The sequence below is a fragment of the Manis javanica genome, chromosome 2 (assembly GCF_040802235.1).
Source record: "Manis javanica isolate MJ-LG chromosome 2, MJ_LKY, whole genome shotgun sequence".
Taxonomy (NCBI): Eukaryota; Metazoa; Chordata; class Mammalia; order Pholidota; family Manidae; genus Manis; species Manis javanica.
This window is the reverse complement of record NC_133157.1, coordinates 111040299-111055565: the sequence shown is the minus strand read 5'-3', so window position 1 is coordinate 111055565 and position 15267 is coordinate 111040299. Positions and strand designations below refer to the sequence as shown.

At 37.1% G+C, this 15267-nt stretch overlaps 1 protein-coding gene across 8 annotated transcripts in view; it reads left to right on the top strand.

Moving 5' to 3' along the window:
• MALRD1 (MAM and LDL receptor class A domain containing 1) overlaps positions 1 to 15267 on the top strand; it is a 672837-nt gene that overhangs the window by 503376 nt on the left and 154194 nt on the right. For all 8 annotated transcript variants that reach the window (XR_012127984.1, XM_073229124.1, XM_073229120.1 and 5 more), the window contains 2 exons: positions 7492 to 7617; positions 13954 to 14020. Coding sequence is in view for 7 of the 8 variants with exons in the window: in XM_073229124.1 (XP_073085225.1) it covers positions 7492 to 7617; positions 13954 to 14020 (193 nt within the window). In the remaining variant the exon portion in view is untranslated. Of the gene's footprint in view, positions 1 to 7491; positions 7618 to 13953; positions 14021 to 15267 lie in introns of those variants that run through there.

The window sequence follows — 15267 nt, the reverse complement described above, 5'->3', positions numbered from 1 at the left end:
CAAGAATGCTATTTAAAAATAAGCTTAGGAAAGTACTATATCTTTGTACTGCTAGACGTGTGTCGAAAAATTGGTATTTGGTAATATAGTAGTGTGAAGTTCTACTCCTAAGGGGATAAATCCACCTTAGGAATACACTGGTGTCATGAGAGAAATCTTTCTATCCATCTCTAAAATACTTAAGAGAGTTATGACTCTTTAAGGAGGACTATGTGAAAATAAGCTGGACAAAATGCTTGAGCAAAATTACCAAAGGTGTCCAATGATGATGATTTACTAAACAACTGAAGTCATAATAGTTTTTCTTTTTCTGGGATCACCTGTTGATTTAGAGTAGTATTTTGTAAACTCTCATTCATTCATAAACCCTCATTAAGCATGTGATTGATGCCACATATTGTACTGGGCATTGGTGACACAGATGGAGGTGGCATTGCACCAGCTCAGGGTGTAGTTACGTCATATATTACTGAAGAAGACTAGTGAGTGATAGCTGGGAATACCGTGGAAGAAGTTCTGTGACAGATGCACACACAGTGTGAGTAAACACCTAGTGTGCTCCCCAACTATGGTGTGGGGGAGTCTGCAAATTATAAAAGGAAAAGTGTTGTAAACAGAGCCAAACTTGGAAAGACAAATAGTAATAATGCAAGGGAAGCAGAGGTGCTTGATTCCAGTGAAGATGTTCCAGGGATAGAGAACAGTCGTTTGATGGGAACATAGTTTATAGAACTAGAGTTTGTGGTGAGAAACATAGAAATAAGTCAGAAAGAGAATCAGGGAGTAGCTCTTGGAGCATTCTCACGTACCCTGGCATTGCTGCCCCACAGCGAGGAGGGGCTGGTCAGCAGATGTGGTGGGAGATGTAGTAAGGGATGGATTAGGGAATGGGTGACATAGAGATAGTGAATAGATTTAAGAGGTATTCAGGTGAAGAGGAAGACAGAGCAATCAAGAACAGTTTCCAAGTGTCTGATTTGGGCAATGAGACAGCTAGTGGGCCATTTCCTGAGCTGGGGAAAATAGGATGAGAAGGACCTCTTACGAGAAGATCATTGCTTCATTTTAAACCAGTTATATTAGTGAATGTGGCACATCATCATGGCAACGTTTGAGCTGTATTCAGAAATGGATATCTGGAGCTCTGGAGGGAGATGCAGCAAGGTATATATAAAGATACACAACCATCAGCAGATGATGCCTGAACCTGGGGGTGGCTGAGATAATGTAGAAAGAAAGAGACGGTGGCAGAGAGAATCCCATGGAACACCTAAAGGACAGGTAATAAAAAAACAAATATTGAAAGACACCGAGATGTGGTCACAGGCACAGGAGGGCAGCAAGAAGAGAGTGATGATCTAATGTAGAAAGCCTGAAATATCAGGGAGTATTCACTGGGTGGAATGTTTTTGAGAGATCATATAAGATTAGGCCTGAAAAAAAATACAGATTTGGAAAAGCAGAAAGTGGTTCCTGGTGATCTTGGAGAGAGAAGGTGCTGTGTAGGGGACGGTGGACCTCTGAAGTCAGTCTTCTGTAGAGAAAAAATGGGAAATGGCAAAGAGAGAGATCAATCATAGACAACTCTTGCAAGAAGTTGGCATTTAGAGTGTGATACAGGACAAAATAGGAGGCTGGTTTGGGAGGCTGGCATGTAGGAATAAGCATTCTGAGATGCTTGCAGTTTGAGTGGGGAAATCGATAGCAATTGATATTTGAAGCCCTTTTATTCTTGTAAAAATGAGTGTTCTAGTGATCAGAATGTTTAAACAAACCTGTGATGAGTTCAGCATTTAAAAATAATTTTTACTTAATATCATCTTTCCATTGGAGGTATGCTTATTTTAAATAAACTGAAATAATACTTTTATATGGGAAAATAGCACAAAACTAAGAACATTCTTCTCAGGAATACCCACCCCTCTGACAGCAATCTGTCCTTTGGAAAAAATAGGAGGAGAAGCAATCTAGTCACCAAGATTTCATCAGATGCTGTGTCTATCCTGGCCAGAAATAGATGGCACACTGATATTGTGTAACTTGAAAATCTTTTAATAAAAGGATGACTTTTAAGGAAATAGTATGCATAGGGAAACCAAAAGAAATAAAAGAGTGGGGGCTTCCAGCACCTGTAAACCTAAGGATGTGAGAGGAGAGAACAGTTGTGTGGACCTGGAATTGAAGGGAGCTACTTGATAAAAATGTGGCATTTCTTTAAGGAAAGCAACTGCCGTGGTGATATGTCTCCCCTGCATGTGAACCTTGGCTGGTGCTTCTTCACCAGCCAAGCGGTCCCCTCAGCTGGAAGGCATAGGACAGTGATGTATCCTTACAATTAGGCCTCCCAGGGCCCAGAGCAGGGCAGCAGATGGAGAATTGTTACCATCAATGATAGATGGCACAGTGTGAAACAGATGGAGAAGTAGTTTACCTACTTTCTAACTTCAATTGCATTCCAGTAGTTGATGTGTCTTAGGAAGTTGATTGGGACTGAGTCGGCTCCTAAGATTTTTGGATCAACTTTCATCATCAGTATTTTTATTACTGGACTTTAAATATGTTAGCTGTGATCTCAACATCCTGTGGTGCTTTTCAGTGGTAGGGTAACGATCAGGCCTCTGCCTCTGACAGCTGCTTATAAAAACTGTTCCTGATTTTATTCGGTTAAGTGATCAAGTTTATTTTACACAGAGGTATTGAAGAGTTAGCTGAACTAATGTGGCAAAGTACATAATACGCACACAATAAATTATTATCCTTTCCCTCTTACATTATTTTATGGTTTTATGAAGATTATTTAACCTGAGGATATTAAGTAAAATATTGAAAGTAGTGGTTGGTTTAGTTCAAGGATAGAGTAAGTAGCCTCCTGCTCTGTGCTGGGTGTGCATGTGCTTAAAGGACCTGGTCCTTCTCATGGTGTGAGACAGTAGCTGCTCTGCTGTTGGAGATGCTCATCTGCTGCTTGCGTGAGTTTTCATTTCAGTAGTAAATGGATACACAGTCATAGGCACGCATCCTTTACTTTTGTGGATATTTCTTATGCAGCAACTATAATCTACAAAAAGAATTTTGCTTTAGGGAAGCAGCTCCAATGAACTCATCAGGAGTTATCTTTAATGTATCATCTATCTGAGTGAATGAGTTATGCTCTGTGGTATTTAGCTTATTTTGGTAAAAAAGAGCATCAACCTTGAGGATGACTGATTGAAATAGATATTTTTATCAACATTAAACCATAATGTTTGAAAAAGATTGTGGCAAAAGTAAATACTGTCCAGGGAAACACTGTGAAACCAGTTTCCTATAAATTGTATATAAAGCTTATTTGGATTTGTTTTAGAAATTTTCTTTGTTGCGTATGTAGTAATAATAGAGGAAGAAAAAGAAAGCAGTGGTTCAGTGTGTTTTCCTATATTCAGTACAATTTCCTCTGCTATATGGGTGTCAATAAACATTAATTGCATTAATAATTTATTTGCCACCTATTTTTAAAAGGAAATTGATAAATACCCATTAGCTTTAATGTTATACTATCTAATATGCCACAGAAACTAAGATTTTAGTTTCAGATTTCATGAAGTAAAAGGCCAGTTTTTAACTATGCAAACAAAATGTCTACAAAATGGAAAAAGTAAAGCTTTTTATAAATTGAAACCATTTACTTTCATATATATATTTTATGTGTTCCAATACTATTTGGGTCAAAATTGAGGATTTATACCACCTACAAATTAGAGCTCTTCATGTATAGTCAACTTGAAAATAAATAATATATCAGTCACACTGGGAATTGGGGGAGGAATAGGGATGGATTGATATTCCCAAAAGAAGAGGCATTCAGTATAATGTTTTCTAAGTAGATGGGTAATATCTATCATCTTTATATATAAATTTCATCTTTTTACATCATTTAAAACTTTAAAACTATCATTTTATATCTCTCAGCCCCTTGCAATGTAAAACAATGATAAAAATATGTATACACATATGTATATATGTGGATATACAGGTGCATGTATGGACATAAACATTCATTTTTTTACAAACACCTCTTCACATTATCAGAGTTGGAAGATTATTGTTTCCTACTTTACTTGGATTGCAAATTGACTTATCAGGGTATATGCTATAATACGTAACACTCTAGAAAAGGTTAAAGATCATCTCTTTTCACCTGGGACCTTAGCCATTTTCACAGTCTGTTTCAGCTTTGTTTTCATTTTGGTTTGTCCACACTACCTCAAACTCCCTAGTCAAAGGCAAACTGCTTTATTCACTTCTTCAGTATCAAATCTGTTGATTCCCCATCCATAGACTTTAGTCCCACTCTTCTAAATGGCTTTCCTCTTGCAACATTAACATTTAAAACATATCTCAAGACTCCACTCCCACTTTTAGCCTGCACAGAATTCCCTACACTAAAGGAATCTCTTGCTCTTATGATATAATCTGTACCAATGCTTTGCCAACTAAGTCTAGACTTATGGCATTTCTGTTATTATTATTTTGAACTGTTAATTGCTCTTGTGTTGTTATCTTGCTTTTGTTGTTGTGTGTACTTTGGTCAGTCTTTTTAAATTTCTCACCTTCCCTCTCCAGCTGAGGTGCTAAGCATGGAGTCTTACCCGGAGCAGCAGCTCAGGAATGTTTACTGGTGTGAACTGATTTCTAGCACCCCAAGAAGGATTGTTCAATGACGAACATCACCTTAATATTATATAACCATTTTTAATAAATGGAAGATACTTTTAAAAACATTTTTATATCCAATTTGAAAATAAATTTTGATGGACAGCTCTCAAACTAAACTAGGCACAATGACCTATGATAACAGTGACCAATTCCTTCAAGCTCGTAAATATGCTCAAAGAAAAAATTGTGACATAACTGACAAAATCTGCACAAGACCCATACATGAGGATATTTATTCCTGAATCTTCCAAACTGTCAATTTAGCTTGTGAAGTTTGGACTTTATTGCCTTTATTCCAGTAGAGGTAACTTCTCAGATAGTATTTTTAAAATTTTTAGTAGCAGGTTTGATTAAAAATTTCAACTAAGATATTGAATATGGCACCATTAAGTAAATCAGAGAAAAGCAGAGCTGTTCTTACTGAACTTGGGTTAAGTGCAAGAAGGCCCTGGCTATGCACTGCTGCCTTGCACATATCTCTGCAGACCCCCAGGACTCAAAGGAACAGGAAAGAACATCAGTGTAGATCAATACTGTAATTATTTAGTGCTTTTGAAATCTATCCAGAATTGTTGACAAGTTGGTACAGTGAGTTCATGCTTTAACATTCCTTCTACTGCAAACATACAGCAACACTAGGTAGAAGAGTTATCACATAAAATGCTCAGAGACGTGATAAACATCAGCATGGAACAAGACTGGAGTAGAAAGAACCAGAGCATAGAGGTCAGGTCTGAAACCCAGGCATGCTGGGTTCCAGGTCCTCAAGCAAATAGGAGACTTAGAGACGCTTGATGGCAGCCTGAAATGAAGGGTTCTGGTTCAGCCCTAACTCATAAAAGAAGTCTAAAACATAGTCTACTGCTTTACAGGACACTGTAACCCTAAATAGACTAGGGAAAGAGAGGGAGTGACACAATACAGCTTTCAGGAGTAAGAGTAGCATCTAAGGGAGGTCAAGTAATTTGCAGGACTAGATTGCTACTGAACTGTTAATACTCTTTTAATTTTTTAAAATTGAAGTACAGTTGATATACAGTATTATGTTGATTTCAAGATACAACATAGCGATTTGACAATTTCCTACATTATAAAATGCTCACCCCATCTAGTGAACTTACTATCTGCCAACATAGAAAGATGTTACAGAATTATTGACTATATTCTCTATGCTGTACTTTCATCCCCATGACTAATTTATGTTATGATTGAGATTTTGTGCCTCTTTATCCCCTTTACCTACTTCACCCATCCATCCCACAGCCTGATCCCTCAGCCACCAGTCACTTCTCAGTTAATATGAATTTATTGCTGTTTTGTTCATTTTGTATTGTTTTTAGATTCCACATGTAAATGAAAGCATATGGTATTTGTGTTTTTCTGTCTGGTTTCTTTCACTTAGCATAATACCCTTTAGCTCCATCCATATTGTTGCAGATTTCAGGATTTCTTTCTTTTTATGGCTGAATACTATCCCATTGTGTGTATGTACCACCTCTTCTTTATCCATTCATCTACTGATGGACGCTTTGGTTGCTCCCGTGTCTTGGCTATTGTAAATAATGTGGCAATAAACACAGAGGTACATATATCTTTTCAAGTCAGAGATTTCTTTTTCTTCAGGTAAAATGTCTAGAAGTGGAATTACTGGGTTATATGGTATTTCTGTTTTTAGTTTTTTGAGGAACCTCCATACAGCTTTCCAAAGTGGCTGCAGCAATTTATATTCCCACCAACAGTGTGGGAAGGATCCCATTTTTCCACATCATTGTAAACTATTGCTATTTCTTGTCTTTTGGATAATGGCCATTCGGACTTGTGTGAGGTGATATCTCATTGCAGATTTAATTTGCATTTCCCTGATGATTAGTGATGTGGAGCATCTTTTCATGTGCCTGGTGGCCCTCTATATGTCTTCTCTAGAAAAATGTGGGTTCTGGTCCTCTGCCCATTTTTTAATTGGGTTGTTTTTTTTTTATGGTGTTGAGTCATATGAATTCTTTATATATTTGGCTGTTAGCACATTTTTGGATATATCATTTGTGAATATATTCTCCCATACCATAGGCTGCCTTTTCATTTTGTTGATGTGTCCTTTGCTGTACAGAAGCGTTTTAGTTTGATGTAGTCCGCTTGTTCATCATTGCTTTTGTTTCTCTTCCCTGGGGAGTGAACTGCCAGTACTGTTGATGGGCATCAATAGAGACATTTTTTCTGAAACAACCAAAGTCTTATGAGCAAGACTTACACTTGTCCCTTGAAGGCAGGCCACCAGGGGACTCTGTAATTAGTAAAATACTTATGTCATACATTAATGCAATGCAGTAAATGCACATGGTCATAGTACACTGAACTGCAGTGACCTACATCATCACTAAATTTAATAGATACACAACAACTATCCATGAGTTAGAACCCAGTTGGAAATTGATGAACAAACAAACAATTTATAATCCCTGTCAGTTCAGTTGCACATAATCAAGGACATTAGGGGAGCAAGAGAACTATAGACAGATCTACCTTGACCTAAAAAATACCTCTAGTCTAAAATAAATTCAGATTATATTGTATATATGATGCATTTTATACATTCACACATATAATGCACAGCTGGGAAATTATTCTATCAACAAACATTGAAGAAACTTTCAAATTAAACAGTTGAAAGTTTCTTAAAAATAACTAATATATAATTTCAATAGTGGACTAGAAAATGAGGGGTAATATAACAAGCTGTCTTATCATTTCATTAGAAGAAATTCATTTTAACAAATGATTACTGTTCTTTTTCTTCAGCCAGTGAAAGCTGTTCTGATGGAGCTCTGATGTGCACCTCCTCTAACAGCTGTGTCCCAGTTCACGAGCGCTGTGACGGTTTTGCCAACTGCATGGATTCCCAGCTTGACGAGTCCAGCTGCTCAGGTACTTCATTTCCACTAAAACGTTCTTTACAGTTTAGGCCAGTAAGTTAATCTACAGACAATAAAATATTAAAACTTGAAATTCTAAATAATGGCAAGAATGAAATAAGTAAATCTCTGTTACTGGTTGGGGGGCAGGGAGAATGTTAATGTTTGCCGCTATGTTTATAGGAAATTTACAAATATATAATAAACTCATGTTTATTCTGTATAACAGTGTTTGCAAACTAAAGAGATAAAATACTTCATTTTACTATAAGTTAAAATTATTAGTATTTAATAATGCCTTTGGTGTAAATTGCTTGGTTTCTATTATAAGGAAACCCTACACAATCTAATGCGTTATTACTTTTTTTACCTGTAATTCTTTCCCTATGTTCATAAAGGCTCTCTATTTGCATGGTCTAGTCAGGTTTAAAAGCCAATTTATTAAACTTTAGACTGACTTTTAAACATTTTTTTTCTCACCCTGGAATGTTAGTAAGATCTGATCATGTATGTTTGTGGTTATACTTTTATTAAAACTGCTTTAAAATTCTTTAATTTATTGTAGTCCATTGTTAACAACTCTTCTGGTAATTGAATTTTTATTTTATGCAGAGATATATAAAATAATAGATATTCAGGAGCAATATAAATCTGTCATAACAAAAAGATAATATAAACTGGTGATAAAATATATTCAATCATATTTTCCAAATAAATTGGATATATTTCATATCAAATTCAGGAAAGAATATATACTTTGTATCTTTTAAGCAAGGAGAACATTATGAAATTAGGACCAAAGCATGATAGTGATAATAAATCATAGGGCAAAAAATCATATTTTTTATATATTGCTGAGAATGAATACTCACTTAGAACTGACTTTTATGGGTACAAAAAGAAATCAGGAGGTGAGTAAACTGGGCCCCATAAAATAAGCAAATGTGAATGCCCTCCGGCATTACTCTCTACTAGTCATGCTCATCCAGCAGACTGATATCTAAAAGGAAATACTCTTACTCTCTAAAAAGAAAGATATTAATGAGATAGTTCCATTTTTGAAATGATTAAGACACAGTACCTATGTGTGTACAAAGATTTATCTACATAAAGGTAGATTTTCTTCAAAATAGTCCTATGTGAGAACAAATATATGTAACATGTCATGATTTACAGTATACTTTGACATGTTCTACTATTAAAAATATGATCAGAGAAACAGTAGACCTGGCATTCATACTGAGTGAGAGATAACCTGTAGATGATAACATAGGAGACATTTTTGTTACCCCATATATTTTAGTCACTCACCAATTCTACAGGTCATTTATAAAGTACAGGTCATATTGCCATAGCTAATAGATTTCAGTCCAATAAAGAACCAGTGAAATAATTTTCAGAAATATAATCCATATTATATTATGTGTTCTTTATTTTATGTCTTATAATTTGTCAAATATAAAGCAAATGCTTCTGTTTTTAAAATGCTTTTAAGCTCAATCCACACTGTGTCAATGTTCATTACACCTCACTCTTTCTTTCCAAACATCATATCACTTTAAGGTCAGCACTTCGTAGACATGTACAAGCCCAGTTTTCACAGTGTCCAGTAATTGACCCAGTAGTCACACAACAGATGGTGAACATCTGGCCAGCTCCCACCTGGAGGTTTAAGTCAGTAACAAGAATGTCAAACTCAGGCACTGCATGAATGTTGCAGGTTAAGTGTATTTCAACTTGTCTGTTCCCAGATTACATCAGAAAGACATACTATTTTCAAGTTTTAGTTACTTGTGCCACAGAAAATTATTGAACAGAATTTGCCTGACTTAATTTACATTGGCAGTGTTTCTCCAGTTATTTGCAGTAGTAGAAGTTAATAAAGTTTATGTTAAGGTGATACTACAGTTATGATAATCATCCATTTGAAGGAGAATTAGGAGAAGGCACTAAAAATATAAAGGTACAGGGTGGGATATTGTGAATATAATTTAATGTATAATGCTAGAGGTAGTGGTGGTATAGCTTATCTAATATTTCAAAGGATTTTAAAAATGAACAGAAACACAACAGTTCTTTTGCAAGTACTGTGGAGCTGTTCAAGTTCCTTAGCCATAGTTAATCCCTCCTGCAGTCCCTGGGTTGGGGTTTCCAGATACGAGAACAGCCTCTGCCCGCTGGGAAGTTGGGTTGCTGCACACCTTTCTTGGTAAAATCTTAGATCCGTACAGCTCCTGGATCTACATGCAGTTCACTGTGTCTAGCTATTTTTAATCCATGCAAGTGCATACATGCTATAGGATTCAAAGGGAGTCACAATCCCATAATATCAGGAACTCCAAGGGGTAATAGAAATTCTGAAGTGAATAGCAGATCATTTGGCATTTTTAGGCAAACAAGTGTTAGAGTTAGAGGACTGGGATTTCGTATCTGATGCTTCCTTGCTGTTAACTTAAGCAGGTTGTGTTGTTAACCAGTTTCCTCCTCTGTACGAAAGGAAAAGTGTGGTATATACCACATAATGTTACAGGGATTAAACAAGGTGCCCTGGTAAACCTCTGAAGACAGTCTCTGACAGAGAGCGAGTCTTCAGTAAATGATAATGGTGATGGTGATCATAATCACAGAAGGGGAAAACAACGAGAGAAGTTAGAAAGAGCAGTGGTAAAAGGCTTTACAGGAAATTCAAAGAACCCCCAAATATAAAGAGATGGATGGGAACAGTTGTCTAATACTTTCTACCTACCATTCCCTAATGTAGAAATGTTACAAATAAATTAGTTTTATGCTCCTAGCAGTCCTATAAGAAAGGTGATATAATCCTCACTTAAAACATGAAGAACCTAATATTTAAAGTATCTAGCCCCAAATCAAACATTAACTGAGCCTGGGACCATGGAGGAAAGGCCAGAGCTCACATGATTCCCAGTTTTCCCAACACACCACCAAGTAGTAACTGTCACCACCCTAGTCTCTACATACACTGAGAGAGACAAAAATAATAGTAATAATAATAATAATAATAATAATAATAATAATAGGTTTCTAGTTGCAAATTATTAAATCTAAGCTTAAAAGTTGTTTTTACATAGATCACTTGTGGAGTTCACATGTGTTCCTGCTTTTCCAAAGTGATACACCAGAATCGGACTGAGTTCTTCCCAGAATGATGTTTCTACGTAGTAACTTGTGAAGTGCACTGGCCTCCAGATACGTGGTTATAATAACCAGTACAAGAGGGAACAGGCTAAAGAACCTGGGACCCCTGCTGATCCCAGTGTCATGCCTATAGATTCCTAGTTCCCCTCTTCCCATCTAGCGCACTTCTGCTTACCTGCTGGAAGTCTTTCAGCTCTTCTTTACTAACTAGGGTATCCATCCCCTTCCCCTTCTCATCTGCTCTCTGCTCATAACTGTTTTCAGTAAATTAAAGATGAACATAGTTTGTGCTATCTTTCCATCTTATGGATAAATAACCTGGGTCTAAGGCAGAAACTTGTTAACAGAGGCACATAGAAGCAATTTACAAATCTCTTGTCCTGTAAGCATGGAGATTCTCTCCTTGTTTTGGCCAATGCCTGTGTTCTTCCACTCTGCTCCATTATCCAGAGCAAGAAAAATACCTATTTAGATTCCCATGGAATCATTCTGTTGTAAGTCAGGCCTATGTTTTCATCTCAGCAATCAAAGTAAATATTAATGACCCCAGGAAACACACAGCTGTGTGTATTTAGCTGCTCTGCAGGATCAGACATTCTATTGGGTTTTTTACTTAAACAGAACTTTTATTTGAGGAAGACTAAAATTGTGCCTCAGACTAAAAATAACCATAAATGATTTATCTAACAAGGTTTGTATCTGTTCATGCTTTATCATACTGGTGGGCTATTTTGAGTGAAACCAGCTAATTTCTTATTTAGGAAGGAAATTTCACATCTGTTGTGTTTAGCTGAGCATGGGGGAGGTGTAGCTCTTCACTCTCATCTTCAGCATCCTTCTCCCCTCTTGTAATTAATGGAACAGAGAGGAGTAAGGGGAGAGAAGATGGGAAATAACACCCCTGACAAAGTAAATCACGGAAAGCTTTTTAAAACAGAAAGTACACCAGGCACTTGGTATATCTCAGGCTTGTTTCCACCTGCAGCCTTGCCCCTTCCCTCTTTTCCTCTTCCTGGCCTCTTTCACCCCCTTCCCAATGTTCAATGACTGGCTTGACAATCTGACTCTCTCTAGTTGCCCTTTGCTCCAAAGTTTTCCTTTGATGGATGTTGCCTTCATAAAATTTCTGTTTCTCCTCCTCTTTTCCACTATCCTTCATGATCATCATCCTTTCTTTGCCCAAGTAAATGGTCACAGAGGAGCAAGCCTGAAAAACTGCGACTGGAAGGCAGAGAAAGGAACCTGAAGCCTTAGGTCTAGCCTCTATTTTATCTGGGCTTCAGACCTGCAAATCATGCTGCCCAAGGAGGCTGCCACTTGGATGTCCGCAAGGCACCTAAAACACATTTCATCTTTCCCTTTAGCTCTCCTTCCCCATAAATCCCCCAAACTCAGTGAGTGAAACCACCAACTAGCCAGAAACTTGAACAACATCCTTGACTTTTCCAAATAATCAAGATGTTTCCATCCCTACATTCAAATATCTCATAACTTCTCACAACTTTCAACACCTCCAACTCCACCTCTCTCAGTCAGGTGACCACCATTTCTTCATGAAAACCCTTAAATGTGCTCCCAGATTTTAGTCTTGGCCCTTCTGTTGACTTTGCACTCTGGATCCAGAATGACCTTTCTTGAACGCCAACCGTGCCACTTCCCTTCTGAAAATCCTGGCCTCCTGGTTTAAAGCCGAAACTCCTCACTGAGTCTGTATGATCTGGCCCCAGTGTGTCTTACCTTCTCTAATATTTTCTTCATATTATCAACATATTCATTAAACCGAACCTCCTTCAGTTCCTCAAACACACCACCTTCTTTTCTTGGGCCTCTGAGTCTTTACATTTACATATAAACACATACCTGCCTAAATAAATGGCTCCTGATTCCCTGCTGGAAAACTTTTCCTCATTCCCTAGATTGGAGTTAGGCTCTCTCTTTGGTACTCCCATCAGCCTTGTTTCATCCCTCCCAACCTGGTTTACTTTTAATACTGTATTCCAGTGTCCTAGCCACTTCTTTGCATCGTCCATGAAGCCAGGAGGTCAGTGAGGACAGAGACTGGGCCTGTGTCTTTTTTAGGTGAAGATTTCTTAAACACATACTATGAGCTGGGAGTTTTCTAACATTCTCAAAGGTACTATTTTTAACTCTATTTGACAGGAAACTGAGGCACAGGAAGATTAATCACTGTGCAGTACAGTGCATAGCCAATAAGTTGAGTTGAGATGCAAACTCAGGTTCTGGTGCCTGCAGGCTTAATAACTGTGTAACCTCCTGGATTGCTTATCATTACATATCCAGCGCCTAGCCTGGTGTCGTTTGAATAGGCACCCAGAATCTATGTGTGGAAAAACAAAGGCAGTGGAGATTTCCACCAGTATTGGAGTTACAGTAGCCCACCTGGGGAAGAATGGTATCCTGCAAGGGAAGAGCTGTTAACAAAGCCAGGAAGAGTGACTTGGGAAGTAAGTGAGTAAGGACGCTAACAGGCCTGAATGGATCAGTGTTGTTCAGTGGCGCTGTAGTGAGACAGCGTGAAGGACAGCATCACGAAGAGCTAAAAGCACTAGCTAGTCACTTTCACAGCTGTAACTGCATGAAACTATGTAGTCTTTTTAATCTATGAACATACAACCTTTGAAGACAAACGTTCATGCTAACCTAGAACTAGGGAATTCAACCAGCAAAAAGGCAGGTCAAGGGTAATGAGGATCAGTTTGAGCTATGCAGGCATCAGGCATCTGTCATAGGTACAGAGGCAGGACATGTACATGCTCACGGAACAGATGTCATCAGAAAGACACGACTTACCTGTGCAGGGCGTTTGTCTGCTGTGGTAAGTGGCTACTGTGCGGTGCTGAAGGAAACGTTTCCGTAAAGAAAAAAGTTTGGTATAATAGCAAAATATCCTCCAGACACATTTTAAATAAGTAGATTGTACCTAATCCAAGGGAGAAAAATTCTTTTCTCCACCTTTATACCACCAGGGCTGTGAAGGGAGTGAATACGTGCAGGCAGCAAAGGCCACTGAACAAATTTGTGGATGCAGGACAGTAACCCAGGGGAATTCTTAGCACGCAAGAAATTTACCATCCATGATTAGATGTAATACAGTGCCTAAAAGCAGTATATCTTCCTCCTTCCTAAAAATATTTACAATTAACTGTGTTTTTGTGATGCTTCCTTTTAGAATGTCCAAAAGGCTACTGCAGAAATGGTGGGAGCTGTGTGGTGGAGAAAAGTGGTCCTATGTGTCGGTAAGGAGCGTCACCTATTAATTTTTTAAAACATTTTTTGCAGTTGGTTTATTTTCATGAGGCTGGTATAATAGAACATCAATGAACACATGGTTATTAAGGTTAGAAGTAGTGGATAATGGTATTATCTACATTTATCTTTCTGAATAAGAGAAAGGAAGACATGAATATTTTATTAAAATGTATTATGTAACATTGTCTTATGTCTTTAACATTTTGTATTGTGTGTATATATAGTTCTAATATCCATATTCCTTGTTTTTAATGTTTATATTAGGGTATATTCGGGTATAGAAGTTTTTTATATGGGTATTATCCTCTTTCAGATAAACTTTGTATTTCTTTCCTCCCTTTTTATTTGAAATCCCATATTTCTCTTTTCTAACAACAAAGGATAAAACTAATTCAAAAATAAAACCTTTTTCTGGTTTATGTAATGGATGATTATGAGTAGCTTAGGTTTAGGTATAGGTAAGGAATACATTTGCATAATTAAATCAAAAATAAACAAAAACAGTCCTTGTGATTTCTTTTGGGAATTTCATATCAAAGATTGCTTTAGTTTTTTCTCTCTGTAGGGAATTGTGCAAAACAGTTTCATAAATTCCAGATGAAATGAAGCATATTCTGTTTGTGTTTGTGGCTTTCCAATCCAGCTGACCAATGGATATATTGCTTTGCTTATTAGAAAACCGATTGCAGGTTGATACTCAGGTCATAAACAAAGTATCTAGAAAACATTGATTAGTAGTTATTTAAATGCTTATATCCTTCTAAATCAACACTCATATTTTAGGAAAAGTTGTTGATCTTTTTTAGAAAAGCAAAAACCTCGACCAATTAAAAGAAGAACAAAAGTTTTTATAAGATATATTTAGACACTGTTTAAGCATGGTTGAAAATGAATTATTAATAAGTTTCTCAAAGTGTTTTGTCTCTCAAATTCATTATGCAATTTATTTCACAATATCTCAACAAAAGTATACTTTTCCCTGTATCAGTTTCCATGGAAATTAATTTGTCACAAACTATAACTTGGTGGAAAGACAGGATATATATAGTATTAGCTTCTAAAAAAAACTCCTGAAAGAAATTGAGTATGATGCCACAAATGTTTATTGGGTGTCAGCCGAGTAGATAATGTTATTTACTGTCAACTGTTTACGGTAAGGAGGCTTGGGTGTTTGTCTTCTCTAACCCAGAGAGTTAGACAGGAAAGCTCCTGGACTGGAGCTGGACTGGAGTTT